General features: G+C 45.0%; 1 protein-coding gene across 1 annotated transcript in view; it reads left to right on the forward strand.

Annotated features, from left to right (window-relative positions):
• The first annotated feature begins 596 nt into the window (after nucleotides 1-596).
• TRAPPC6B (trafficking protein particle complex subunit 6B) overlaps nucleotides 597-27656 on the forward strand; it is a 47735-nt gene continuing 20675 nt past the window's right edge. The window contains exons 1-3 of the mRNA XM_078659763.1: nucleotides 597-836; nucleotides 21346-21413; nucleotides 21583-21700. Of these exons, the coding sequence (XP_078515889.1) occupies nucleotides 741-836; nucleotides 21346-21413; nucleotides 21583-21700 (282 nt within the window). The 5' untranslated portion in view covers nucleotides 597-740. The remainder of the gene's footprint in view (nucleotides 837-21345; nucleotides 21414-21582; nucleotides 21701-27656) is intronic.

The following is a 27656-nucleotide window of genomic DNA, read 5'->3' on the forward strand; positions in this document are numbered from 1 at the left end:
AAATGCTATAGGTGTCACATTTGCGAAAGTTAAAACTATTGGCATTGTAAATGACAAAGCTATTAATTTAGCTATTTTCAGAAACCAACACATAAATACAAAATTGGTCATTTACAATACCAATAGCTCAAACTTTCCTAATGCGAGACCTATTGAATTGCAAATGCTTGTTTTTTTTGCAATTTTATATAGCGCGAACTCGATACAAAGGTATTGGGACGCTTTACATGAGCACCGGTTACGTTACAAATTCAGGCACGGGGGGGGGGGGGGGGGGGGGGGGTTAACTGATTTGCCCAGAATCAGAGGATGCGGAAACAATCCCGAGGCTCGGACCCTGGTTCCCAGGGCATTCTAGCCGGTCCACATCCTCTTCATGCAGGTATATATGGAATTACTGCTACTTAATTGCAACACTTAAGTTACAGACTCAAACATTCCAAGACCATTCCTTTTCTAACTTGTTTTCACACTTGTTCCTTGTAATTCTGATACCCAGCACAGAGAACCTCCTCTCGGTAACTTTATTACCATGTCAAAACTGTAGAAGAGGCGGAAGTGAATTGTTTGGAAACGGAAGTGACGCTCCCGCGTTGGTGGGCGGGGTCAGAGAGTGTCCCAGCCAGTGCTGCTGGGCTGTCAGCTGGCGACCGGGTGTTCAGCCGCCGTGCCGGGGAGCCGCGCTGCCCACGGAGCCTCTGCCCTCCAAGAGGACCGTACGGGCCCCGGCAGCCGGGAGGATGAACAAGCAGGAGATGGCGGACGAGGCGCTCTTCCTGCTGCTGCATAACGAGATCGTAACCTGTGTCTACAAGTCTGCCGAGCAGGGGGAAGTGGTAAGGACGGGCAAGGGGTACTCCCTGAAGCAGGATATGCGAGGTGGCGGGCACGGGGAAGGGAGAAAGAGGGGCGGCAAGACGAGATGCTGGTCACGGCAGGATGCAGGAGCGAGAGACGGTACTTTGTGTATTAGAATGTTTATAGGAAGCCGTCATTATGTGTAGTGGAGAGATGGTACCATTTCAATAAGTGTGTTGTGCGATTCAGCTTGGTCATAATTAGTGTGCTGGACCAGAGTGTGCTATAAAGAATGGTGCTCTGTGCTGTAGTGATAACAGGTTAGGTGGCAAGTATTTCAAAAGATTCAATAATTAAGTCTTTATGAAATCAGGAACATGTAAACAAAAGGTAGTTATGTTATTTTTTACTATAACATATTTTTTTAGGTCTCACCTACGCAGTGCGCAAGGGCTGCTTAGGCGGGGGGACCTGTTGAAATAGCTCCGGGCTTTTGTGGAAACTTGTGCATGTTTTTGCACTGTTTCCAATGGGCCCTCGTGCATGTGCAGCGTTTGCCTTGCTGGAACGAGCAGCGGCGCCATCTGTTAGCAATTATCGCTCCCGTCTCTGCTCGCTCCCGTAAGGTAAACGCTGTAGATGCTTTCGGGGCCCTGTTTGTCTTTGAGCGCTTGTTTTTTCTTTCTGCCTCCCCATTACTTCATACGAATGCTTGCAGTAATTCCCAGTGTACACCATAACTTTACAAACACTATAAATAAAGTGTGGTGAAAAGTAGAGAAACACTGCAGTAAAAGTCTTTCTTTCTCGTAAACGGCACTCAAAATGAACTCTGATTGAACGGCAGCAGATCAAAGCAGAGTGAGCAGGGACACTCGAAGGGGCATCTTTGCGCCCCATAAACCTCGTTCAGCAGCAGCTGTCTACGGCTAAAGCTAAAATTGCACACACAATACTTGCATTGCATTGCCTTGGTGGATTTGCTGCATACTCACTTGGGTGGTCACTTTTCTAGTGGAATACTCAGACCATGCAGCAGAATTATTTATTGTACATCCTTTCCCGCTTGTATTTACTCGTAATGATGGCCGTCAAACGTGTTTCCTTTGATTTCTGTCGAGTGCTGTTGAATATCTGTGCCATATGAAGGAAATGCTCCAGCTCACCCAGCTCTGGGTTCATTGCAGACTTTCTCTTCTTGTTCTCATGAAGATTACATCTTCTAAATCTGTAATGCTCTAAATGCCAACCGTATGTCGAGCTAAGCCCCGCAAATCTGTGAAAAATGAGAACCACGAAGATATGAACGAGTCTTATATGCAGCTCGCACTTGTGTGCTATTGTAGTTGATAAAAAGTTTTGTCAGCGCCCTCCCTAATTCCCAACCCCTTCTCCCCGACAGAACAAATGTAGTCTTATCCATCTCGTCCCATTATCACTGGCATCTTAAATCATTTTTACAAAAAGAAAGCTTTTTTTTTAAATTAAAAGCATATCGGCGGCATCTGTGCCACTGCTCCGAATCCCACCAGTGCTGGTACAATCAGCAAAATTATCTTTGATTTATTTCGTTGGACATATGGGCAGCGTGAAGCTGTTTGGAAAGGAAATGTGTGCCCCACTCACTTTAAGAAATATTCACCCACAATCTGTCCAACTTGTATAGAACGTGAACCAGGTCTGCTTATTGATTAGTCCTAGTATTTTAATGATTCTGTTTGCACTTAGGGAGAATGTTTTAATAATGTGTAAGCTATTAGATACAAACAGGTTGCATAGGAATAATTTTATTTTTACATGCTCCTTTTAAGGATTCGGTATGCCTTGTTCTAAATGGTACTAATATTTTTGCACATCACATTATAGTACCAAAAGCAGCAGGCCTAGCATCCCTCACCACACCGGTTTGGCATAGCAAACCTGAATCAAGTTTGTGTAGCTTACCGCCGCAAACAATTAACCAAACTTGATAGTGACCTTCTTGAAGTTGAGAATGGTGCTGCCGTTTGTAACCGTGGTCTTCATTTTGAACGGACTGACATATTTGTAATTTCGGTTTGCAGTGCTGAGAGAGTCCTATAGGTCATGGATAATTTTCTTCTGCATCACATTTCAAAACAAGCATTGGCATAGCCAATAGATCTCGCCTTTGGGACCTTATAAGTGATTGGTTATCCAGCACGATATCATTGGTGCAACACCATCAACTGTTGCATGGCTAAACACTAATAAGGTCCCAAAGGCGAGACCTATTGGCTATGCCAATGCTTGTTTTACTGTTGCTTCCATGCCCTGTATTTTGTTACCGCTCTCTGCTCAGCGTATTTCTTATATTTTCTTTGAGCACAGGAGAGCCACCTTGACAGTCGTGAGCTCTTCGCGCACCTCCTGATCGTTCCAGACGGGTGCTTAGACGCTGGTGCTGCTGTCATCTAGCTCACCTTGCTGGGTGCTTGAACGTTTGCACTGCTGTCATCCAGCTCACTTTGCTGACATTGTTGCAGCTCTGCACGTATCCATTCGTTATTTCAAGCGTTTATGACGTTAATCCTTATCCTGATTCAATAATAACCTGTTTTTTAGGTCTTCCTGAATTCTTCAAGAGTGCATTATTGAATCGTTTCGAAATACTTTGCACCCAAAGGCCCGGTAGTTGAGTATGTTTGTTTAGCTCGCTCGGTGTTGGGTCACCTGTTCACGTTAACTCGTGATGCACTGCTTTAGCTTATTACTCCATTTTCTGAAACAATGCTTAATCCTGATCTGTTCCCCACCCCCTCCTCTTTAGGTCTTGCCTAGGCAGTGCATGAGCTTTCTCTCGAATCGTACTGTGTGGGCTTTCTGCACGCCCATCTGTTTTCCTTCATTTCTTCATGTGCCTTTTGAACCTACTTTGCTTTTGTTGGTAAATAGTTTACATTTGTCCCTCCTTTTGGTTTTTTGGTCATGCACTGGAGATTGGCCCTGTTACATGGATCAATTCACTATCGGCCATGCATGTTAGTTTCGGAGCACTATTTTTTAGGTTTCGCCTATTATCATTCGCTTGCGAATGTAATAGGCGAAAATTCAAGGGCTCGATCGACTAGTGAAACCACTGCAGTTTCTTCACAGTGCATGTGAGGTCACGTGGCCACAAAAGCGGGTCACGTGACCACACAAGCACGCGCATCTCCCTAATCCGCCTAAAACACTTCTCCTCCCCTCGCTCGCATTCCCGCCCCCCCACCAGGCTCTCCCGCCCCCATCCGGCTTCCCTCCACGCATCTCCCTAACCCGCCTGCCACACTTCTCCTCCCTCGCATTCCCGCCCCCCACCAGGCTCTCCCGCCCCCATCCGGCTTCCCTCCGGCCATTTGCCAGCATTGCGAGGCCCTAATTAGAACAGTCCATTACTTCTCCGTCGTTCCATTCTCAGTCTTGTTATTAATCCTTGCCATAAACTAGAGCTGTAACTCCATTAACAGTAAAACGAACATTCACAAACAAAATAAAAAACAAGCATCCTCCTACGCAGTGAGAGCCCATGGGCACTGTCTGGCGACACAGCAACAGGAGAGGCTGACTGCTTTCTGCAGAGACGAGCCAACTCTGGAGCAGAACTGCAGTGAAGCTTGTCTGCCTATGAAAAGTTGACGGCCCAAAGCCCATCTAAAGAAACGAAACCAGGAGTGCTGATGTCAGCTCCTCTGCCTCGTAGGCTCACATGGAAAGCAGACTACGAAACGCATTGCTCTCTCACCCGCAGCTGGGCAGCCAGTAAATTACAAGCAGGCAGTATGCAGATTTATTCTCCCGCCGTCTCTTCCTCCTCTCTCCCGCTGTCTCTTCCTCCTCTCTCCCTCCTCGCTCCTGCTGTCTCTTCCTCCTTTCTCCCGCTGTCTCTTCCTCCTATCTCCCACTGCCTCTCCTGCTTCTGTCTCACCCCCCAGAATTCCCTGCGTTTCTTATTTTCCATAAACACCGGGTTGTCTCTTGCTCATGACTCTCACCTCGCTCCTCCCACGCGCCAGTGTTTCTCTTACACTGCTATTTGCCTCACAATCTCACTTTCTCCCACTCACCTCTCGCCTGTCTTCACTATTTCCACCCCCACTCTCTGCCTCCTCTGCAGTTATCACTCCCACACCCATCTTTTCTTTCCCTCCGCCATTTACCTTCTGTGATTTTGTTCATTGTGTGTGTGACTGAAGGATAGGCTGGCATGGCCTGCTCTTTGCCTTGCGTATGCTTGTGTTGTTAGACATACAACCCCTCTTTCTCACACACATGCAGCATGAGGGAAACGGGTGTCGCTACCTGTAATAGGTGTGTTGTGCCCGTGCTCGGTTGGGGGCATATCTTGCACTGCTGTTGTCAAAGTTGTATCACTTTGAAAGCTTGTCCCCTGCTGCCATGTCAACTTTTTCTTTGTATTTTTCCGAAGCTTGAGAAAACCTTTTCATAAAAAAAGTGCGGTATAGTCACTGCTTCTGTTTTTTTTAATTACCTTTGATATTTGTTTTTCATGTATGTCCTCTTCCCGCCGTCCCATCCGATTTTCTTCCTTTTTCACGTTTTGCTTACTTGCCCCCTTTTAATATTCTTTACACAGCCCCTCTCCCTCCCCAGTCAGTCTCCCTCCCTCTTCTCTAATTGCTGTGGAGATGAATAGTTTCTCTGTGAAGTCTCCTGACTTTTCTCCATCCATCTCTCCCTGTCTGTCCATCCCTGTGTCCCTCCTTTCCCTCTAATTGCTGGAAAGATGAATGCCTAATCTGTGGGGTCCTCTGCCGCTCTGTCTCCCTGTCCCCCTCTCGGTTTGTGTCCCTTCTGATTAGACTGAAACAGCCGGGATATTCAGTCTGTAGCTTTTAATTAAATGATAAGGCCCGCCAGCACCCTCCCACGTCCACTATAAGCGGCGTCTTCATCTCTCACAGGGCCCCTCCGCTTCCTTTTCTATTTCTCTCCCTCTTTTTCACTTTCATGTCCTTTATAATTATATTTTTTATCATCTCAATGGCAAAATAACCATGTTAACTCTTTAAAAAGCAAACACTTTCCAAACCCAAATAATACATTTCCCCGTGTTCTTTTTATTCCTCTGTTCCGCTTCCTTTCTGAATTATGAGATGTGTGTTAGAGAGGGAAGTGAGCACTTGTTTATATTCACCTATTGCACGCTCATGGCCACAGGTGAGACCTGGGCTACTTGCAATCTCCAGAATTGTCCACGTGTGTGTCTGGATAGGTGGTAAGAACTGAGGGCTTGTCAATCAAATCCTTCCAAGCTGGGAGAGTTCTTTGCAAAGACTGGATATGGGTGAGAAATACTTGTGTGAGATCTAGTTTTAATCTGTCGGGAGGATGCACACATTTTCTTTTAATGTTGCTAACTTGATACATTTCTTCTCGAAGGTCACTGTGCGGGCTATGATCACCAGAGTTTTGGCCAGGTGACAATTTGTGATGTGCACCCCAGATGCCCTCCTTCTGCTTGATGGGGAAAGGAATGTTTTGATTAAACCCGGTCCTGCTCTTCTCATGACCATGTTCTTCTCATGACCATGTTGCCGGAGGTTTTTCAGCCAGGACAGCATGTAATGTGGGCAGAAAGCATTATGGTGGAGACCCATTTAACAAGCACTGGCGTTGCCAATAGGTTTCGCATTTGGAAAGATGGAGCTATTGGTTTTGTAAATGACATTTTATATTTATATATCGTTATTGGCATTTTCAATAACAATATATAAATATAAAATGTAATTTACAAAGCCAATAGCTCCAACTTTCCAAATGCGAAACCTATTGGCAACGCCAGTGCTTGTTTTCCTTGGCTTGTTTGGCTTTCCGAACATGCTGAACAGAAGGCTGCAAATCATGTCCTTATCTTGTTTTCCTCTGTCTTTAGTTTCACAAGCACTTTTTCAGTTGGAGGCTATGTCGTTTTTCATTCTATAACATTTTTGGTTTTATTAGCTCAAATGTGCAAACTTTAAATAATATACTTTACTTAATGAAAGTGTAGTTTGAGAAAACATCCGACAGTAGGCTCAACCTAATTACATTGTGCTTTTGACTGCGTAATTATTTGGATACGATTAAAGAGGGAAACATGCGGTTATTGCTCCGTTTTATGAAAATGGAAGCAACTTTAAGTTGGCACTTTCAACTTTGATGCTTTTATTTTGGTTTCAATTGTTGGTGAAATAAAACCAATATCAAGGGATGCCTCCTTGTGCGCCCCAAACACGGCATGCAATGTGAGGTTAGTTAACAATATATCCTGCAAGTAGACAGTGCAACACCACCTCAGCACCACTTCAGCACCAGTTCGTGTCACTCCGCACCACCGCAACACCACCTGGGCATCACCCAGCAGCACCATAGCACCACCATAACACCAGCACAGCACCACCCAGCATCACACAGCCCCTGGCCTGCGCAGCATCACCTCTGCACCAGTGCACCAGCATCACACAGCCCCTGGCCTGCGCAGCATCACCTCTGCACCAGTGCACCTCCTCAGGATCAACTCAGAACTACCTCTGAACCAATGCAGGACCACCTCCTTACCAGCGCAGCACTACCTCAGCATCAGTGCAGTGCCACCACCTCAGCACCAGTGCTGCATTTCTTCTACATCACTCAAGACCACCTCTGCATCAGCACAGCACCACCTGAGCACCTTTGCAGCAGCAACTCAGCACCAATGCAGCACCACCTCAGCACTAGTGCATCCCTTCCGCACCAGCGCAGCATCAATCAGCACAACGTGAGCACTAGCACATTATCACCTGAGTGCCACCAAGTCATCACTCTGCACCACCTCAGCATCACTCAGCACCACCTTTACATAAGCACACCACCTCATACTATCACAGCGCCACCTCCGCACCAGTGCGGCACCACACCAACAGCACAGCATCAACCCAGGACCACTTCAGCATCAGCACAGCACCACCTCCTCATCAGTGCACCAGCTCCGCATCAGCACAGCACCAGCTCCACATCAGCGCAGCACCAGCTCCGCATCAGCGCAGCGCAACCTCTACATCCGTGCACCACCAGTGCAACACAACCTCATCAGCAACTGAGCACCAACGCAGCACCACTTCAGCATCAGTGCAGCACTATTTCAGCATCCGCGCAGCAGCACTTCGGCACAGCACCAACTCTGGATCCTTCAGCGCTTCCTCATTATCACTCACCCTCACCATAGATCCACCTCGGCATTGGTGCAGCGCCACCTCGGCATTTGCGCAGCGCCACCTCGGCATTGGTGCAGCGCCACCTCGGCATTGGTGCAGCGCCACCTCGGCATTGGTGCAGCGCCACCTCGGCATCAGTGCAGTGCCACCTCGGCATCTGCGCAGCACTATCTCCACATCAGTACACCACAGGCGGAGCTGCACCTCAGCACCAGCGCAGCCCCACCTCAGCAGCAACTTGGCACCACTTCTGCATCACCCCAGCGCAGTATCACTCAGCTTCACCTGAGCACCAGATCAGCCCCGCCATTTAGACATGACTCTGCACCACCACAGCATCACTCAGCACCTCTATAGCATTACTCAGCAGCACCTCAGCACAGCACTACCTCAGCATCGCTCAGCATCTTCTCCCCATTGGGGCAGCACCACCTCCTCATCAGTGGAGCACCAAATCGGAATCAACGCAGCACCACCTCTGTATCAGTGCACCCTCTCCAGAGCAGCCCCAACTCAGGACCAACATAGCACCACTTTAGCATCAACGCATCATCACCTTAGCACAGCACCAACACAGCAACACTCAACAACACCTGAGCACCATCTCTGCTCAAGCACAGCACCACCAGCTCAGCATCACCCAGCACCAGCACAGCATCACTCAGCAGCGCCATCGCAGCCCCACCTCAGCACCAACTTAGCACCACTTCAGCATCAGCACAGCACCACTTCAGCATCAGTGCAGCATCACCTAGGCACAGCACCAGCTCGGCACCAGTGCAGCACCGCCACTTCAGCATCACTCAGCACCACTATAGCATCACTCAGCACTACCTCAGCATGTCTCATCACAACCTGAGCACCACAGCAGCATCTTCTCCGGATCAGTGCAGCACCACCTCCTCATCAGTGCGGCGCCAACTCAGAATCGGCACAGCATCAGGTCAACATCAGCACAGCACCATCTCTGCATCAGTACACCATCACCAGCAGAGTCCCACCCCAGCAGCAAACCAGCACCTATGTACACCACCTCAGCATCACCTTAGCATAGCACCAGCTCAGCATCACTCAGCACCAGCACCACCAGCTCTGCATCACTCAGTAACAGCACAGCATTATTCAGCACAGAATCACTCCGCACCAGCAGAGCATCTATCAGTACTACCTCAGCACCAGCGCATCTCGTCCGCATCACTACAGCACCACCTCATCAACACAGCACCATCTCTGTATCAGTGCACCACCAGCGCAGCACCACCTCAGCAACAACTCTGCTCCAATGCAGCACGACTTCAGCATTAGCAAAGCACCGCCTGAGTACCACCAAAGCACCACTCAGCCATCGCTCAGCACCACCTCTATCCGTTTTGCCTTTGGTGTAGGTACCTTGGGAAAATACCTGCAAAGCTGTGTCCGACATTGGTTGTCTGGGATTGGGATTATTTTAATGGTCGAACACCTTTCAATTGGGCGCTCCCCACTGCTGTCCCCAGTGTGTCATGCTATAACTACTGGTCCTCTAGTGCCAGTACTTTGCATTCATCATTACTTTGAAATGAAGTTTTTCAGCACCAGCATAAAAATTCCAGGGCTTAATTTTGCTGTTTCCACTGCTTCTGCCCGGGTCCCCCAAAAGACTGGAAAGGCTCTTAGATTCAGAGAAGACCTTGTGCTCATATCCTGCTTAAAAGGAGAAGAGCTCTGCTCCGCAGAGTGTAGCTTCCTCCTGCCCTGAAGATTATACCAAGAGACAGAAAGAGACCGTCATTAAGAAAGACTGTCCGAAAGGGCTTTTCCATTAGCCATGTAAACCTGCAGCCCAGCTGACCTGTCTGGAACCTGAACCACGAGTGACAGCTGGATTACAAGAGGTTCTAGAACACTCCAGAGACCAAAGGGGACTGTGTATGCTGGTGAGCAAGCCCGTCCCCTTTGGCCTGTCCTTTGTACACCCACTATAGAGGCTTCCAGTAAGCACCAAGGCCTTTGACCCAGTGCTGGGCAGGAATGTGACCTGAAGTTCACCGAATATCCTTTCAGTTAGTGGGCGACTGTATCTTTTATTTGATAGAGAATATTTAGGGTTTTCCCTCTACCTCTCTTTTTCACTCTAGACACCTTGAATGTTCATTTCAATATGGCTGCTCATCCTGAGTTCAGAATTCTTGCAGTCATTGTCCTCTGTGATGCAATCCTGTTTTTTCAGAGTCAGGACGTTCTGTTTTTTTGTGGGTGGTTTTATTTTGGGGTACATGAGCATAATTAGCAAGAGTGAATAAACCAAGCGGGGCAGACACTGGACCAGAAAATGGGTCCAAGAGGCCCACACAGAGAAGCACCAGAGCAGCCGGAAGAGAGCACACAAGACAGAACCACAGGTCCCACACGAGATCCAAAACAAGGTGGGAGCGTGCAGGACATTCTGTTATAAACCAAACCAGGATGCCTAGCTGTTCCAGGTGCCAACATGCTCGATAATAAATGTTGACCACAACCTGTCACACTTGCCCACAAAGTTTGTCCCCCCATTAAGTGCCAACTGCAGTGTATCATCCTTCTTCTAATGCCCCTTTCTGCATTGCACTTTCCAAGGCTTCCAGTAATCCCCTGAACTCTAACCACCACGCATGCCCCTTTGTTGCACACTAGTACTTGCATGTGTAAAATATAAGGTCACTGCAGAAAATTTGACTTTTGAATTCCATTTACACAGTACTTAGTTCCCCTGTATTGGTAGTTGAGATGGAGATGGTTTTAGGGTTATGAGCGGCTAACGTTTGAGGTCATTCACTTTTAACACAGGCTCCCACCAATTTAGCTATTCATCTTGAATTGCAAAAGAATAAAGAACCAAGTTCAGAGAGGTCACATCATGTAAGATAATTTGTTCCAATCAATTGCCTAGGTTATAAGAGACATATCAGGTTGTAGTCTGTGGTTACCTAGGGTTCAGAATAGCACTGTTAAAGTCCTGACCGAGCAAAGGTAGTTTGTAGTATCTGGCTATTCCTGATTTGAAATATAAGTTCTAGATTAAGTTTGTGGTCCCATTTTGACCCTCAAGGTTTGTAGGACCTTTTAGTGTTCAGTGTTGTCTACCTGCATTAAATACTTTTGTTTTTCTAAGTAACAATTCTAACTCGCATTTCATTCTGTGTGATTGGGGTGTCATGCTTTATTTCAGTTCTGAACCTCCACCATGAATATTGCACATTTACCACCAAAGGACCCAAAGAAAAACCTTCCCAACAAGTGTTGATGATAATTTGTGGAGCAGGGCCCAGGAGCCACCCTGGTGATGAAAAGCGGAAGTTATAGTGATGAGGGAGGTTAGTAGTGTGCTGGGAGAAAATTTCAGACCTTGTTTCAAGGGAGGAAAGTGTTAAGGGAGGCAGATGAGGAGTGTCGCAAGTACATATAATTTATCAGGTTTATGTGGATGAGAAGTATTAAGATGCTAGTAGGATACAGACAGGTGCAGTTGTCAAATATTTCTTTGTGAGAGCGAATTGGATAGGATAGAGCAGTGTAATCTGAACAGCGGAGAAGGTGGAAAGGCTGATTTCAATTTCTGCTGTTGCCAATTAAAGCATAAGTCGTCCAGTAATGGTGAAGCATTATGGGTTGGATGAGAAGGATTAGGGTAGTGATGGAAACAAAGAAGTATTGGTCATCCACGAAAAGGTGTTAATCAACACCTAAAAAGCCCGTATCGACGAGGGTAGTTGGCAAGAGTTGGCTGTTTTGGTAAATACTCTTAGTACGGACGGTAGCAAAAGAAGAATGATCCTAGCAGTCATGTCAAAAGTAGCAAAGAGGTCTAGATCGATGAAAAGAACACTGCTAAAGCGAAGTGTTGAAAAGCTTCAATAGCTGTTCCAGAGAAGTGTTGTTAACGTGGTGCATTAAGAAGGCTGACTGCGGATGCTTGAACAAAGTAAATAAGAGAAAGGTGTAGGGAGGCTGCAGAGAGCTGTGCAAATCAAAACAGTTGATAGTTATATATAATATATATATGTCACAAAGAAGTAACTTAAATTGCCATGATTTTGTCACACATTACAATATACTTAACTAATATCTTGGCAAGCCAAGAACAATTTTTAGATTCCTTCAAAACATTGCAACAAACTCTTCATTCCCCTTCCCCAGAACTGGCTAGTGCAGGCAGCTTGCAGTGTGTCTGTGGAGTGATGAACTACATGTGCGAGGTTGTAAGTCTAAAGAAAAGGGGATTTCATAAGACATCTATATTCATACTTTCATTTGTATGAGAAGTTTTCAGAGCATTGATTAAGGAGAAAGAAAGAAAGGGAAATAAGAAAAAAGAAGACCATTAGTGCCAATAGCGCACACACATATTTTATCTTGTTTCTTTGCAGACAACTTATCAGCCCTTTGCTTTCAGTCTTCCTCTCCCCATCACGCTCTCATGTGGCCTGACTTGTGGTCAGCGAGGTAACTTCATTTACATTTGTAATTTATGCTAATAACCCTGGACATGTTCATGGGGGTCTATTATCTGTTTTAGCGCAATGGCTAACAGGACTGTGACCTAACCATCTGTTGCTTTACTGTTCTTGGTGTTGTTCTTTTGTATGAGTTGTGCAATCCGTTCTGTTGCATCCCATTTGTTTACACCCGCCAGCCATTTTCTAACATCAGGTGCCATTTGAGCTTTCTCATCCATGGTTTTGTTTAGGAACCACTAACGCCAGGTCTGCAAATCTGCATTCTTGTTTTAACAGTTTTGGATGTTTCATTTGGCCTAATAGACAATTTAAACATTTGGGGGACAATACTTGGGGACCGTTATTTTTTCAAATATCATCCCTCAGTATTGTCTGTTCACACTCCCATACCATGTGGTAGAAATCGTCTCTCTCCTCCTGACATCTTGGACAGTTATCATGTACACAGATACATTGTTACATTGTGGGCGATCTAGAAGGGGATAAAAACATCTGGTACAGGTAATTCAGTTTTGTACATTTAAGGCAGGGATTTCTAGTGACAGCTGTGGTGTATTCCAGCGTTCTAGCCCAGACCCTTTCGGGATATCCTTATCGATTGTTTGTTCCCACTTCAGTTTCAGTTGTGACAAGCCTATGTTGAGTTTCGAAAGTCCCTGAAGGCCTGGCTATTCGGTTAATCAACTGGACCATGCCAAGGCTTGGATACCCTCCTGGGTGACAAGAAGCGCTCTACAAATTTACTGATTGATTGAATGCGGATGCCATAGCAGTGTGTAAACTGGTAATTGCATGTCTGTATATCCAATTAAATATTTTTTTTTTGTAGTGTGTTCATCCAGGATAGTGGGGGCGGTCTTGGTGTTCATCAAGAAGTTCTGATCAAGGCATTCTAAGACATAAACTGTCACACTGCTGTTGCACATTTGGCTTGAATTGTCTCATATAATGTCTCAACATCCCATTTGCATTTAGGTATGCTACCCTGATGCCTGCATCCTCCCAGGGTCCTTTATCATATGTCATAAGTAGGTGTAAATGTGGCCATATACCAAAGTGCTTTTTCTGGTGCATATACATTTTCATCTCCCTAATTATATGTGTATAAACCAAATGGCTTTCTCTGGTGCATACATTTTCACCTCCTTAATTATATGTGTATATCTGGTCCAGCGGCAATTAGCTGAGCTGAGTCCCCTGGGGTGGGTGAGAAGCATTCAGTTTTAGATTACCCATTAAGGCGCCAACTCGCGATGTTGCCCCAAGGGAAGCATGTATCTCACGTCTTTCATGATCTGTCTCATATCCCTTCCAACACATCTACCATATCAGTTGTGATGCCAAGTAGTATGCCTTTTTGGAAAAGGGATGCACCTTTGCCACACTCATTCAAGGTCATCATGGACTTCTCAATCATTATTTTATGTTCTTGCCACAGATCAAGACTGATATGATACCATTCAACCAATCATCATTTGTAAAGCGCAGCACTGTCACTCCAAGGGATATATGGGCGCTGTGGGTGTGACCTCTTAGTCAAAGAGCCAGGTCTTGAGTTGCTTTCTGAAGTCCGCCTGAGTTTTCTGTTCGGAGATGGAGGGGTAGCTCGTTCCAGGTCTTGGCAGCGATCTAGGAGAAGGAGCTGCTCCTTGTGTGTGTGTGTGTGTGCGACTGATGTTGGGGTGTGAACAAGGGCTAGTGAGGAGGAGTGTTTGTGTCTTGCTGGTAGATGAAACTTCAGTTGATGGTTCATGTAGGCTAGTCCTTGATTGTGTAGAGCTTAGTAGATGTGAGTTAGGCTCTTGAACTAACATTCCTTCTGGATGTCGAGCCAGTGGAGGTTTCTGAAGTGTGGGGTGATGTGGATCCATGTGGGGAGGTCCAGGACGAGTCTGGTTGCGGCATACTCTATGGCCTGGAGTATTTGGAGGTGCTGTGTGGAGATGCTGACGTAGAGAGTGTTGTCGTAGTTGAGGCAGCGGGTAACGAGGGCGCGATTGACGGTTTTCCTGGTGTTGACTGGGATCCATCTTAAGATTTCTCGGAGCGTTCGCATGGTATGGAAACAGCAGGAGGTGACATTTCATTGCCAGTTCGCTGTCGAGGTTGATGCCTAGGTTGCGTGTGTGGTCTGTAGGCATGGGTGTTCGTCCAGTCTCTGCTGTTCACCAGCTATGGTCCCATGCACAGGTGTTCTTCCAAAAGATGAGTAATTCTGTCTTGTCTGAGTTGAGCTTAAGGCAGTTGTCTCTCATCCAGTTGGCTAAGTTGGTCATGGCGTCATGGCGTTGCATAAGTTGGTGCTGTTGGTGGTGGGGTCTTCAGTGAGTGAGAGGATGATTTGAGTGTTTTCTGTTATGTTGAGGCCATGGGATCTGATGATGTCTGCGAGGGAATGATGTAGGTGTTGAACAAGATGGGGCTGAGGAATGATCCTTGGGGTACTCCGCAAATTATGTCTTTGGATTCGGAGGTGAAGGGAGGGAGCCAGATACTCTGCGTGCGTCCCGTGAGGAGGGAGGTGATCCACTTGAGGGTGTTCTACTGTATGCCGATGTTGTAGAGTCTGTTAATAAAGGTGTGGTGGGAAACTGTGTCAACCGCAGTATAGAGGTCGAGCAGAATCAGCGCCACAGTCGCTCCATGGTCAGAGGGTTCTGATGTTGTCTGTGGAAGCAATCAGCGTGGTCTCAGTGATGTGGTTGGTGCGGATTTCTGATTGGGAGGTGTCAAATAGGTGGCTTTGTTTGTTTCAGCAAGCTATAGGTTGATGGCCTTCTTGAGTACCTTAACCGGGTGCTGGATCAGGGAAATCAATAATTTTTCAGTTTTCTGGGGTTGTGGAGGGTTTCCTTTAGAAGGGGTCTGACCTCTGTGTGTTTCCAGCTCTCGGGGAAGACTGCTGTGGAGATGGAGGCATTGATGATGCTGATGAGTTCCCTGCTGATAGTCTTGGTTCTGAGATTGAAGAGACATTGAGGGAAGGGGTCAGTGGGTGCTCCGGAGTGGACGTAAGACATGATGGCTGTGGTGGTCTGCGTAGTGAGCAGAGACCAGGGGGTGATCGTTCGGCGGTGTTCATTAGTTGGTTGCTGCTGATGAGGGCAGTGGTTTAGGGGTCTAAGTTTTTGTATATGGTGAAGAACTTGCTGTGGAAGTCGTCCAAGAGAGTGTCGCAGAGTTCTTGGGATGGGTGTTCTCTGTGGCTACAGGGTTGGAGAATTCCTTGACCATTTTGAAGAGTTCTTTTGTGTGGTTGACCGTTGTGTCTCTGGCAGTGAAGGCCGCACTCTTGGCTTCCATGATGTGCCAGTGGTAGTTGCTGAGGGCTGCTTTGTGAGTGGCTTTGTCGGAGGGGTTTAGGAGGTGCACCATCATTTCTGGAGTCGGTAGCCATTGCGTTTGGTGGTTCTGAGCTCTACAGTGTACCAGCTGGCTTGTTATAGGGTTTTGTTGGTATTTTCTGGAGTCATCGGCGTATTTGGTGATCCAAGTGGAGAAATTGTGGACAGCCTGGTTGAGGTCTGATGAGGCTTCGGGTTGGGTGGCACTGAGGGCCTGTGTCCACAACGTCTGAATGACCTTGCCCCAACTGTGGTAGGTGGCGCTGTTGTGCTTGGTGATGGAGTGCTGAGCTTCAGAAATGGTGAAGTGAACAATGACTTGGTTGGTCCGGGCTGAATTTGATTCTGTCGCTGAAGGTGAAAATGAAGCGGAGTGTGTGGCCAATTGTGTGTGGGTTCGGTGATCAGTTGTGTGAGGCTGATGTTCATGTTCTCCAGTAGGGAGGTGGAGTGTGCATTCTTGGGGTTGTCGACATGGAAATTGAGGTCGCCGAGTAGGATGTAGTCGATGGCTAGTGGTTCGATAAAGTTGGGGATGGCGTCACAGAAAGCCGGTCATGGTCCCTGGGGTCTGTATAAGAGTGCCTCTGATCGTGGTCTTGCGATCGGTCTGAAGTCGAGGTGTTCCATGAGCTGTGTGGGGTCGTCGTTGCCGGTTATGAATCGGATGGTTTCCTTGAAGATTTAGGCGATGCCCCGCCGTGTTTGTTGGTGCTGTCTCTGTGTATCATCTTGTATCCTTTGGGTGTTGCGAAGGCTATGTGGATGTTCGAGGAGGGGTTGAGTCAGGTTTCGAGGATGAAGGCAACGTATTTGGAGAGTGTGGTGATGATGTCCCAGATTTCCTTGATGTGTTTGCAGAGCGATCTGGCATTGTTCAGGGTGCATTGGTGTGATTCAGGTTGTTAGAGGTCTCCTGGGCGGGGACAGCGTTTGATCTGGTGCGAGAGGGCACTTTTATGTTGTAGGAGAAGCTGCAATGGCAGCAGGTTAAGGGTCCTGGTTGATCGTGGGGAGGAATAGCAGTTGTTTCGGTGTCCGTGGTTGCAGGCTAGAGTCTCCTCGGAGGATGGCTGAAGGGCCAGGTGCCCTGGCGCTGGGTGTGGTCCAGATGCGGACTGGGTGCAGACGAGCTTGCCTTTGGCACGCTGGTGGCGCGCCTGCTACGCACGTCCACTGTGTGGCAGCGCTGCTGCTTCCATTATGTAGGTCCTGGGAGAGCAGCAGTATGTTAGTTGGCGGAAAGCACTAGAAGGGAGCGGGCCAAGGAAAACGCCAGGAGGCGGGAAATGGCGTGGGACAGACCAGAAGAACAAAGAGTAAAAATGTCACTAACAAAATAAACAAATACAAATTCGCAGCAGTTACACAGTTGCAGACAATGGGCACCAGTTATGCTGCCTAACAAAATGAGGCTGACTGCGCACAGTGGAGCAGAGTAAAGTGTCGCACAGACACTTACAGGGCAGACAGGAGGCGACGAGCAGAGGGAGGGAAAGGCGAACAATCAGCTGGCAGAGGCAAGAGAATTGCTTGCCTGGATGTGGGGATCTGGTACAGAACCTGCTCGATGCGGTCCCGCTGTGGCCTCCATTAAGTAGGTCCTGAGAGGTTGTGGAGCACTGTGAGAGGATAAGCAGGAGGCGGGCAGAGGAAAACGGTGGGAGATGGGAAACTGACTTTTTGCACAGTGCTCAGTTTCTGGCACAAGATCATTGCGGAGGTTCACAAACCCTTGACATCATCATCATAATCAGTGAGCAGAAGGATTCCAGAGGAAGACTTCAGCTGATGGCTCGGAGTTTACAATGTGACACAAAAAAACTCACATTTCAGGCAGTGGGAACAGTGGAATTCTGTGGCAATGGAGGATCACACTATGCAGCGGTTAAATGCAAATTTGGCCATTTATTTGTGTTCGTTAGTGTATTTGGTTAGATGTTGAATCTACAGTAATGCATGCTGCTTGAAAGTTCTCTGTAGGGAGGAAAATTGAGGTTTCAAATGCAAATTGACGCGTACCACCCTAGGTGCTACATATTTATGCAGCAGTTCTTTACTACGAGAGAAGGCAGTTCCTTGTGTCTGCACCTGTTAGCTCTTCAGATATGGAAATGCATACTCAGGTGCACAAGTCCCCTTCTGTTACTTCATTATCTCAAAAGTAATTATATGGTCCTGCAGTGAGCCATGGGAATCAATTCATGAAGTGTTGTTGCCCTCGTCTTCAAGTAAAGATAGGGCTTTTAGGTACCATGTTACTAAATAATCCTTCTAATGGATATCGATGTACACTAAAATCGTGTCTTAGGGACACCTCCCACCTCCCTCTACCGTAAACAATAACCTCTATAGCTAGTACTTGCCAAGGTGAATTTGTCTATTGCTGCATAGTACATTTTAAGACTGTGTTTTGTGCACAGCACATTAGATACCACTCATAAACAGAGACCTCTACTTTTGTAATTACTACTCGGGACCCTGCATGAACTCCCAGATGACAAATTGCAGTAATTTTGTCCTCACTCTCATGTTCATTTATCCATCTTTACACACCTACTGATCTGTACACCCAAGCTCTTATTCCTTCAATCATCGATCTGTTCCTTAATCCATTATGTCTGATTTATTCATACACACTCTCCCTTCTGTTTGTCCTCATTCTTATTCCTCTATTATAACTCACACATCTGTCTTCACAATTATGAATTCGTCCACCATACATATTACTCCATATCCATGGTCATTATTTCATCGATTGCTTCATTCCCACGGTGTTATTTTCATTCAGCCTTCATGTTACTACTTACTCATTTAGACATCCATTCGTGCCTATCCACCTTTCTCCACTATCTGTCCATCTTCAATCGCATATGCCTACTTCCGTTGGTTCATACTCTCATCCCATTCATCAAGCCATTATCACTTCTCCATCATAGTCCTATGCTCACCCATTTATTCCTTTATTCATACATCTAGCTTCACACTTTCATGCACCCTCACACAATGAAAATCACCCATAAATAAACCAAGCATTGGCAAAGTCAATAGGTGTTGCAAATGGGCGAGCTATTGGCTTTGTCAATCGAGGTGTTGAACTGGAGGGCGGGTGAGATTGGAGGGGTGGACAACTTGTGAAGTGTGAATCAAGTCAAAGTTCTGGCCATTTTGGAAAACATACCATTATATCTAATGAGGCCCTTTATGCAACGTGTTAAAACGTGTATATGAGAAGAAAAATGTGATTGTTGCTAATTATTTTCCTGAAGTGCTCCATTTTCTTTGAAAAAAAATAAGTATGGGTGAACTAAAACCACAAATCATGGTAGGTGGGCAAAACTATCCTCAGACCACATGCATAGCTGAGCGTTTTATGGTGGAAGAATAGAATCCAGAGACATCGGTCAGTACTTCCCTTATCTCAGAGAAAGAGTGCGTGTGCTAGTCAGTGACTGCTCAGCTTTTAAAGACTGTGGTTAAATCGTCAATCCGAGATTTATTGATTTCTGGATAGCTTTTGGCAAAGTGAAGAACCTAGTAAGAATTCTCACTCCCATTGCTTGCCTCGGAGCCTTATACTGCAACGCTAGAATCAACAGGTAGCACCTCTGGACAGGACAAGGTATTTGGTCTGTTGTGTGACCAAGGGTCGCATTGGTGCCAGCAGGGAGTGGTCGGGTGGGGGCAGGGCAGCTGGTTGGGAGGGGGTGGAGGAGGGTGTTGGTGGTATGGTGGGTTTAGGGGAAGCTATATATAGCTAGGATGCACAACAAGAAATCCTGGGATTAATCCTGCCTTCCCCACTTTTCCAAATAACGTGATCTTGGGCAACTGTTTAATTTCACTCTTCCTCCTTTTTCTACAATATTATTTTTAAGAGGACCTCGAAATACATGACTTCAGGATATGTGCTGTACAAAACCATCTCCTGTGTTTGATTTAATAAACTATAATGTTGTTCACGTATATGGGGAACAGAGGGTGCATGTAACAACTGACATACCCTTAGTTCACTACTGGCATTGTTGTCCGGGTGGGTGAAAGAATTAATCTTTCTAAATTCATGTTTGAAAACTATCACTTTTAAAATAGTCCTTTTCAATGCACTGATATATTCTCATATACCAAGGAGAAATGGTCCGGTATGTTAATGAAATACCCCTCTTGAGATTTTTAAAAGATTATCATATTTTTACAGATTTGTTGCAAAATGTTTTGCACTTTAACTTTAAATAAATGCTTGCTGGTATATTTAATATTTTTTAACATTAGTGTGAGTCAAATTAACAGCAGCCCAGGACTGCTTTTGCCCAGGGATGGGGCACATGCAGAGGTTAGGAGGGCCGCATGCGCCCCAGGGCCGAACTTTGATTATGACTGCGGTAGAAGAACTAGAGAACAGTTGGAGGGCAATGTCGGGGGATGGTAGGAGAAACCTGCACAGGCTGCATGTGGAGAAGACAGAAACAAACTGGGGCAGGTGAAGGAGTGAGATGAAACTGGGTTGTGTAGGGGAGAGAGATGAAGCAGGGATGGGGTGGGTGGAGGTAGAAGTAACGGAGTTGGGCCAGGGGGTGGAAGGGAAAAGAAGCAAGATCTGGGAAATGGCCTGAAAACAAAAGCAATCATGGAGTTCTTGAGCACAAAGAAAAAAGTAGTTCCAAACAAGGGACACAAATACTTAGTCCATGCTCTAGGGGAGGGACAAACACAATAAGAGGATATGACGCTGGTGCACTGAGACAAATGAGAACAAAGCAAATTAGAGTGACATTGAAGCTAGCCAATGGTAAGCTATGGGCGAGCTATAAACCCACTAACTTTAAAGCGCATGTGCTGTCTATGCGAGACATAAAAACCTAATTGTTGTGTCAGAACTTTATTATCTACGATCACCTTCTCTTTTGAGTATTCTTGCAGCAGAATGGGTCATACTTCGAGCTGACCATATAGACTTAAGTTTCACAAAACTTTGATATATGCTTTATACAAGACACTGGACTTGGGTAGCTTATGAAGTGTTGCTGCGTGATAAACATTTTGACAGAATGAGAATATTTTTGCAACTGATCCAAGGATTAGATTCCTTCTATATTTAATGTGAAGTACGCCCAGCAGTGTTTTGTAGAAGACAGCCGGCATTGCGTTTTGGAGTCTTTTTATCATTTCTTTTGATTTTACCTTTGTAAACTGATCAGAGTTTGATATCATCGGTAAACCGTATTTTGGGGGAATTGTAGTTTGCTGCCCTTTGTTTATCGGTCTACTGATATGCCAAGGATTAAACATGCACGTTTTGACCCTTTTTTAATGCAAAAAAGAATCTATATGACTGCAAACTACAATTTGGGGTTGAAGACACAATGTTTGTCTACAAAGAAGTTCTTTGTAGGGGCATTCTATTCAGTTCACTGCTGCTCACATGTAGGGGCAAATAACACTTCTGGCATATTAGCCTTTGTATTAAATGTACTGTATATATTTACTGGGCAGAAGAAAACTAATCACCATCAATTCATACTTTTTATCTTCTAGGAAAATGGAAGATGCATCACTAAACTGGAAAATATGGGCTTCAGAGTGGGACAGGGGCTGATAGAAAGGTACACTGCCCAGCTTATTTCTGGATGCTTCTAATATCGCACCTATGATTGTTATTGAGAATGTCTTTTCTTTCATCTGTGGATGCTCTTGTAAAATATTCCTATATTTAGTACTTGAGTGTTCTATATAAAGATTACACTGTGACCTATTCAATTATTTCATTTCCAGATTTACAAAGGACACTGCAAGATTCAAGGATGAGTTGGATATAATGAAGTTTGTTTGCAAGGATTTTTGGACGACTGTGTTTAAAAAGCAAATTGACAACTTGAGAACAAATCATCAGGTAGTAGAGATATTAACCTGCATTGCAAACACCACTTTCATGAGTCCCTCTCGTAGAGCATAGCCTGTTTACCGGGGTTCCTTTTATTCTTCCACGAGTACTTGATTTCTGTAACCGTGCCTTTACATTTTATTGTTATCCTGTGACATTTGCTGTTAATTCAAAGAGATAGGTCAGATTTCAGGCTCTGTCTTCCGAGGGAGCTTGGTATTTACTTTTCTGTCTCTGACTTCAAAGGGGGAGGATTTATGCGACAATCCAGCTTGGGTACCCATGTGAGACTAAAAGGAGTAGAGTGTTATTTTTACTAGCACACAACAACATTTAAATGTCTGTAAATGAACTGTATAAATATTTCAAAATATATCGGAATCAGCAAAGCATGAATGAAGCACATTTTTGTTTTGTAATTCTGACGTGTGGAGGAAACAAATGCACTTGGTGTTGCCATTTCTGCACATTATTGTTTGTGCGCTGTATAGTTTTATCAGGAAAACTGTATGTTTGTGAAAATGTAATGGCCATTTCAATTGAAAATGTGTTGTCTGTAATGGCAGTACATTATCACACCATGCATACTCCACTTTACGCAACTCCACTCTGAGACTCTACTCTAACCCAGTCAACTCTACAGCACTCCATGACACACTGTGATGCCCTACTCACCTCTCCGCGAACCCACTCCAGTTCACTCTATGCCCACACATATGTGGTATGTCCAGACATTCAGTGCAACATTTCCTTGCTTAGCACTTGGGAATTTGTTTGCCCATTTGAGAAAAGTTGACAAAATATTGAGCACATTTGTTGAAAGTATTGAAAATATTTCCACGTTTTTCATTATTATTGGAAGCTGCAATTAATTATTGATGTGGGATTTGTACCAATACATAGCACTGAATGTGCCAAAAATATAGTGTGCACGCACACACCTGCAGACAAAATAGAGATAATTAAACAAAAAAAAAACTTGAAGGGCTCTGCATTTTGATTGGCTGTTGGTGGATGCAGCTTAACAGGAGATGCAGTTTGAGTGGCCAGTTCAACTTCTGAGCTGGTGAATCATTGCTCCAGACCAAACTTGAGGTGTAGGAGCCCTTCCTTCTCCTTCCTCTGCATCAGTCACTTAAGGGGATGTTTGCCATGCATTCTGCTGGGGTAAATGTACCTGATATATGCGGAAAGACAGTCCTTGTGCATCGAACTCCAGTTGGCCTACCTACATTGTTAAAGTCATTGGACCCGTATAACCTGGACAATAAGCTTACAGCCAACACAAATATTAGTTGTGGGCAATAGAAACTGTATTTCAACTGATAACGGGTTTAACAAAAGCTTACGCGGGTCCTCAATCATTTCTGTCTGGTGGTCAAGTTCGTTTTTAATATGAACTTATCCACAAACTTTATAAGCAAACAATAAAAGGTCACATTCCCAGATCACCTTTGTATTCATGAGGGCACACTTTTTGCTCAACCTATATTCATGCCTCGGAATTCAAACACCAGAGGCATACCTCGTGCTGGTTGTCACAAAAATGTGTTTTGACAGTCTCAAAAAGGTTTAAACTTTCTAGTTTCTAGAAGGAACATGTTCCTTTGTACATTGATTTAAAAAATATTTTTAGTGAAAAAAGCTAGTCCACCATCGAAAGAGTGAGAGTAAGCTACAGATCTATGCACAAAGGCGTAGAAAGAAAGGAACTGACAGCGCACGGAAGTGGTGCTTGTATGTGACTCCATTCACTACTGGAGTGGTACAAAGTCAACTGAGATCTGCATGGCGCCACCTATTGGCACGTGGTAGCAGTGCTGTTCTAAATGTTCCTGATCCAGTCTGGTACCTGGGGGATAGCCTAAAAGTGAAGAATCTGCGGTTATAAGTATCCATCAGAAAGTAGGTAAAAGGGCACAGCTGGTAAATGAAGTACCAGTAAATCCCTAAACCTAACAGACCTCATTAAACAAAATAACATTTTGAAAGCCTGATGTTGGTGATGGTGGGCAGGGTGAATCAAACTTTTTTTATTTTCTTTTATTTTCACTGGATGGCCCTTTAAATAAAACACCTAGAGCGGGGGTTAAATACCCCCAGGCTACGGTAGGCAAGTCGCATTAGGTGAGTCATTTGTATTCAGACAGGACTCTGGGTCACATATGTATTGCAGCCCCAAACAAAGAAGAAATTACTATATATGTGTGTAAGATAATTTGGTAACAGACGATTTTGAGCCTATGGTTTTGCTATCAGTTTTTTCAACCGATTTTATGTGTTACGTTTAAAGCTGGCTTCTATCTGGTGAGAGGGAAACAGTTTTTTCGTATTGACTACTCGATGAAAATGTTACCTGCGATAGCGATCTTTCTAGTGAAACTCTGTCTACTTGCAGATTCGTCCCCTGTAGTACAATCCCAGTTGTCAGACTTGATCTGGAAACATCAGAGACCTTACGATACTGGGAGGGGTGCTGGTTTCGCATCGACGTTGAAAGTGGTGTCTGGTGAGGTCATCGAAACCATATAGCCCGCTCTGGTATGTTTGTCAGTTTGCATCCATTTTTTTCCAGCCTTCGACTTGAGTGAAGGACTGATGTTGATAGAGGAGTACAGTACCAACATCTATAGTGGAATCTTATGAACTTTTCCTGTAACACATCCATCAAACAGGAAGTTGGGTGAGTCGGTGAGGATTCTGTAGGTAGATAAATGGTCCACCAGAAAAGTCATAACTGCAGATAAGTAACTTCTTCTCCTGAAGGATACTCCTACCTGCATATTCCTCACCTGTAAAACAGATTACAGAGCATTTTCCTGCCCTGGGGGAGGGGTGGGGGGTTTGATGGATGGTTAAACAAGGAAGTCCTGATGAACCACTCTGAAAAAGTGTCAATTCCTAGGCACTACAGAATCCAGGCAGTAGTGCTTGGCACAAGTATGCAGGGATGCCCATGTTGCGCCCTTGCAGATCTCTGAGATGGGGACTTCAGGTGGACAGGGGCCACCACTTTAGCAAGATTGCAGCCCTGGTCCCCAACACCAACTGATCTGCATAAAAAGAGGTAAAAGGGAGACTGGACCTGAGAGCTTGAACCTGGCTCAAGGTGATAGCCACGAAAAACACAGTTTTGAACATCAACATCCTTAAGGGACAACAATCTTGGGGTTCAAACGGAGTCCCCATAAGAAAAGTCAAGACTAAATTACGTGCCCACTGGGGCACAACAAAGGGGGTTGGATGATAGTTTTGTTAATCCCTTGAAAAAATGGTTGACCACTTCAGGCATTGACCAGTTGGGAAGTCAATAACTAGTTCGGGAGAGGATTCGAGACCACTGGCAGAAGCTGAACATTGAAATGTATGAGCCTAATCTCCAGAATGCTCATAAAGGTACAGGTCAGGGGGTATGAGTCTGTACCAAAAATATCATGGAGACATTTGCTATACTCCTCTTTCCCCAGAAAATGTTGAGCTCCCTACAGGGTCTGTCTTGCAGAGTGATATCAGGCTGTAACTGCGGTGGCGCCATATCCCTGATCAGAGGTTCTTGTGGGGGAATCATTGTTGAGAGTTGCAGCGCCAAATACTGAAGAGCTGGGTTGAAGCAATGTGGCGCAGGCACTAGATCTTTTGGTGCAGCAGTGAGAGGCGTCGGAGCCAAAGGCATAAACATTTGAAATCTGTTTGGAACCATTAACCCTGAAGGAGTCCTTGGAGACAATGAAGCTCTCGAAGATTGAATACATATTGTTAAGGAACGCTGTCGGATCCAAACCTGGTGCAGAAAACTCAGGAAATGCCGGTTGCCAGCGTCTAAAGCTTGGCCAGTGAAGGCCCCTGGTGCCAAGGTATCTGAGGCTTGATACAGTGGAGTCCACGGAAGGGGGACCACTGTGGTCCAATCTATAATTCTTGCTCTGAGGATGATTATCCTGCAGGAGATTGAGACCAACGAGTCAACTTACCTTTGGAACATTTCTTACACTTCTTATGTTTCTTCATTTTACCCCTGTAGATGACAATGGAGATCTGGAGTGATCCCACAAACAATTGTTGCTTTGACGGTCATCCCTAGGCCCTGGCAGTAGAGAGTTTTGCTTCTTGCTCTTTTACCTTTGGGTACATGCTTTGACAGGAAGTTCAGGGCTGGGGGTCAAGGTACGACTCCAGGCACCTAAGACAAATAGCTTGGGGGCCTGTTATGGACATGTGTCCCTCCCAAACCCTTCAGGGTTTTAACCTCAATTTCGTAGGAGGGGACATGGTACTGTTCTGGTTTTAATTTTTTTGGGTATGGAAATGGGCACTTAGACTTAAACCCTCAATCACCACAGTGATAGCCTGAGGCCTTCACCACTAGGCCACAAGTAACTCAGCTGATTTTGATTTTTGTGTGAAGAAAGCTCCTCAGAAAGAGCGAGCTTTAGATCTTGGTTAAAGGTTTGAAAAAAGGGAACTGACGTTGTTTTGCTGGGGCGGGCTCTATATTGCTTCGTTGACGCCACCAGGTGCCACTTCCAACATCAATAAGAATCCAGTGCTCCCTACTGGCAACCTGAGACCTTTGAAGTTTCTGGATCTAGTCTGACATGGGATATTGCTCTACAGGTGAGTAATCTGTAGGAAAAAGTACCCATAAGAAGTACACTTTCTATATTTTGTTCCTGGTTTGGAGTGGGTGTCTGGATTCTTTAAAGACCAAGGCATTTTTATTTAGCCAGACTACTCCTCTACTGCTCTTAATTTCTTTCTGCCCCGAACTGGCAATGCCATCCGGCCATATAATCCTGTCTGCTAGATTTTTTTATAGTACAGCAATAAAAATTAAGTAAAGAGTAATCCTGAAGAGTACTTTTTTTAAATCAATAAATCCTTTTGTGTTTTTCTCATGAAATAGCACAAACAGTTTTCAACTTTTATTGATAAAGTGTAATTTTATTTTTTAGATAAATGGCTTAAGGAGAAACTGAGATCTATTTCTCTTTGTGAAAAAGCGAATTATTGGAGCATATAATGCTATGTTTCAACCACTCAGTTACAAGAGGTAGCCAAATGCACACCCTGTTGCCATGTATTCCCATGTTTATTCCATCTATATTCTGTCGTGTGCAGCCCGGGGAAGTGGTTTGCCCAAATACCACACGTTCATAGTAATTGCAAGGAGTTGGAGCGAAGTGACACTCCCAACGGACACACAGCTTTCTCAATGATTCACTCTCAAGAATTCTTATTTGTTTGTCCAATAATTCATCCAATTTTATTCCAAATATTATAATCTTCACAAACTCTTATTCCAGTCACATATGGGGCTCTTATTAGTATCCAAATGTTTCAACTGCAACAGATATGCCCATCCGGGCCTTTCTCTGTAGCATCATGATACATAAACATCTTGGGTGGTAAATTTCTTTCACCCAATGCATTTCGGGCTTTGATAAGCCCTTCTTCAGGGGTACACTACAAATGTTAAAACAATGACATTAATTATACATTCACAATTCTATATGTGCTCATTTAAAATTACAAAATACAACCAACGATTCGAGACCAATTAAACTAATGACTGACTTTTTCCCGCTAAACACGCATTACTACGTACTCAAAATAAACCCAAAATGAACTCTGCCCGCAGCTAATGAATTATTGGACAAACAAATAAGAATTCTTGAGAGTGAATCATTGAGAAAGCTGTGCGTCCGTTGGGAGTGTCACTTCGCTCCATCTCCTTGCAATTAATATGTTTGAACCACTGCCAGTGTTTACATCCAAGCATAACATTTAATTTCAAATTGCAATTGTATTCTTCTAAAAAGTAACATTTGACATCATTGCTGGTTTTATGGGCGAATTATTTCTCAGTGTTAAATTGTCTTGAGAGTAAAAATATACTTTTGGTCAAAAAAAAGTTTTTAGCCTGAAGCTTGATTTTATATTGCTGATTGCTATTAGAAATTAATCA

This window comes from Lissotriton helveticus, chromosome 9, assembly GCF_964261635.1.
Source record: "Lissotriton helveticus chromosome 9, aLisHel1.1, whole genome shotgun sequence".
Classification (NCBI taxonomy): domain Eukaryota; kingdom Metazoa; phylum Chordata; class Amphibia; order Caudata; family Salamandridae; genus Lissotriton; species Lissotriton helveticus.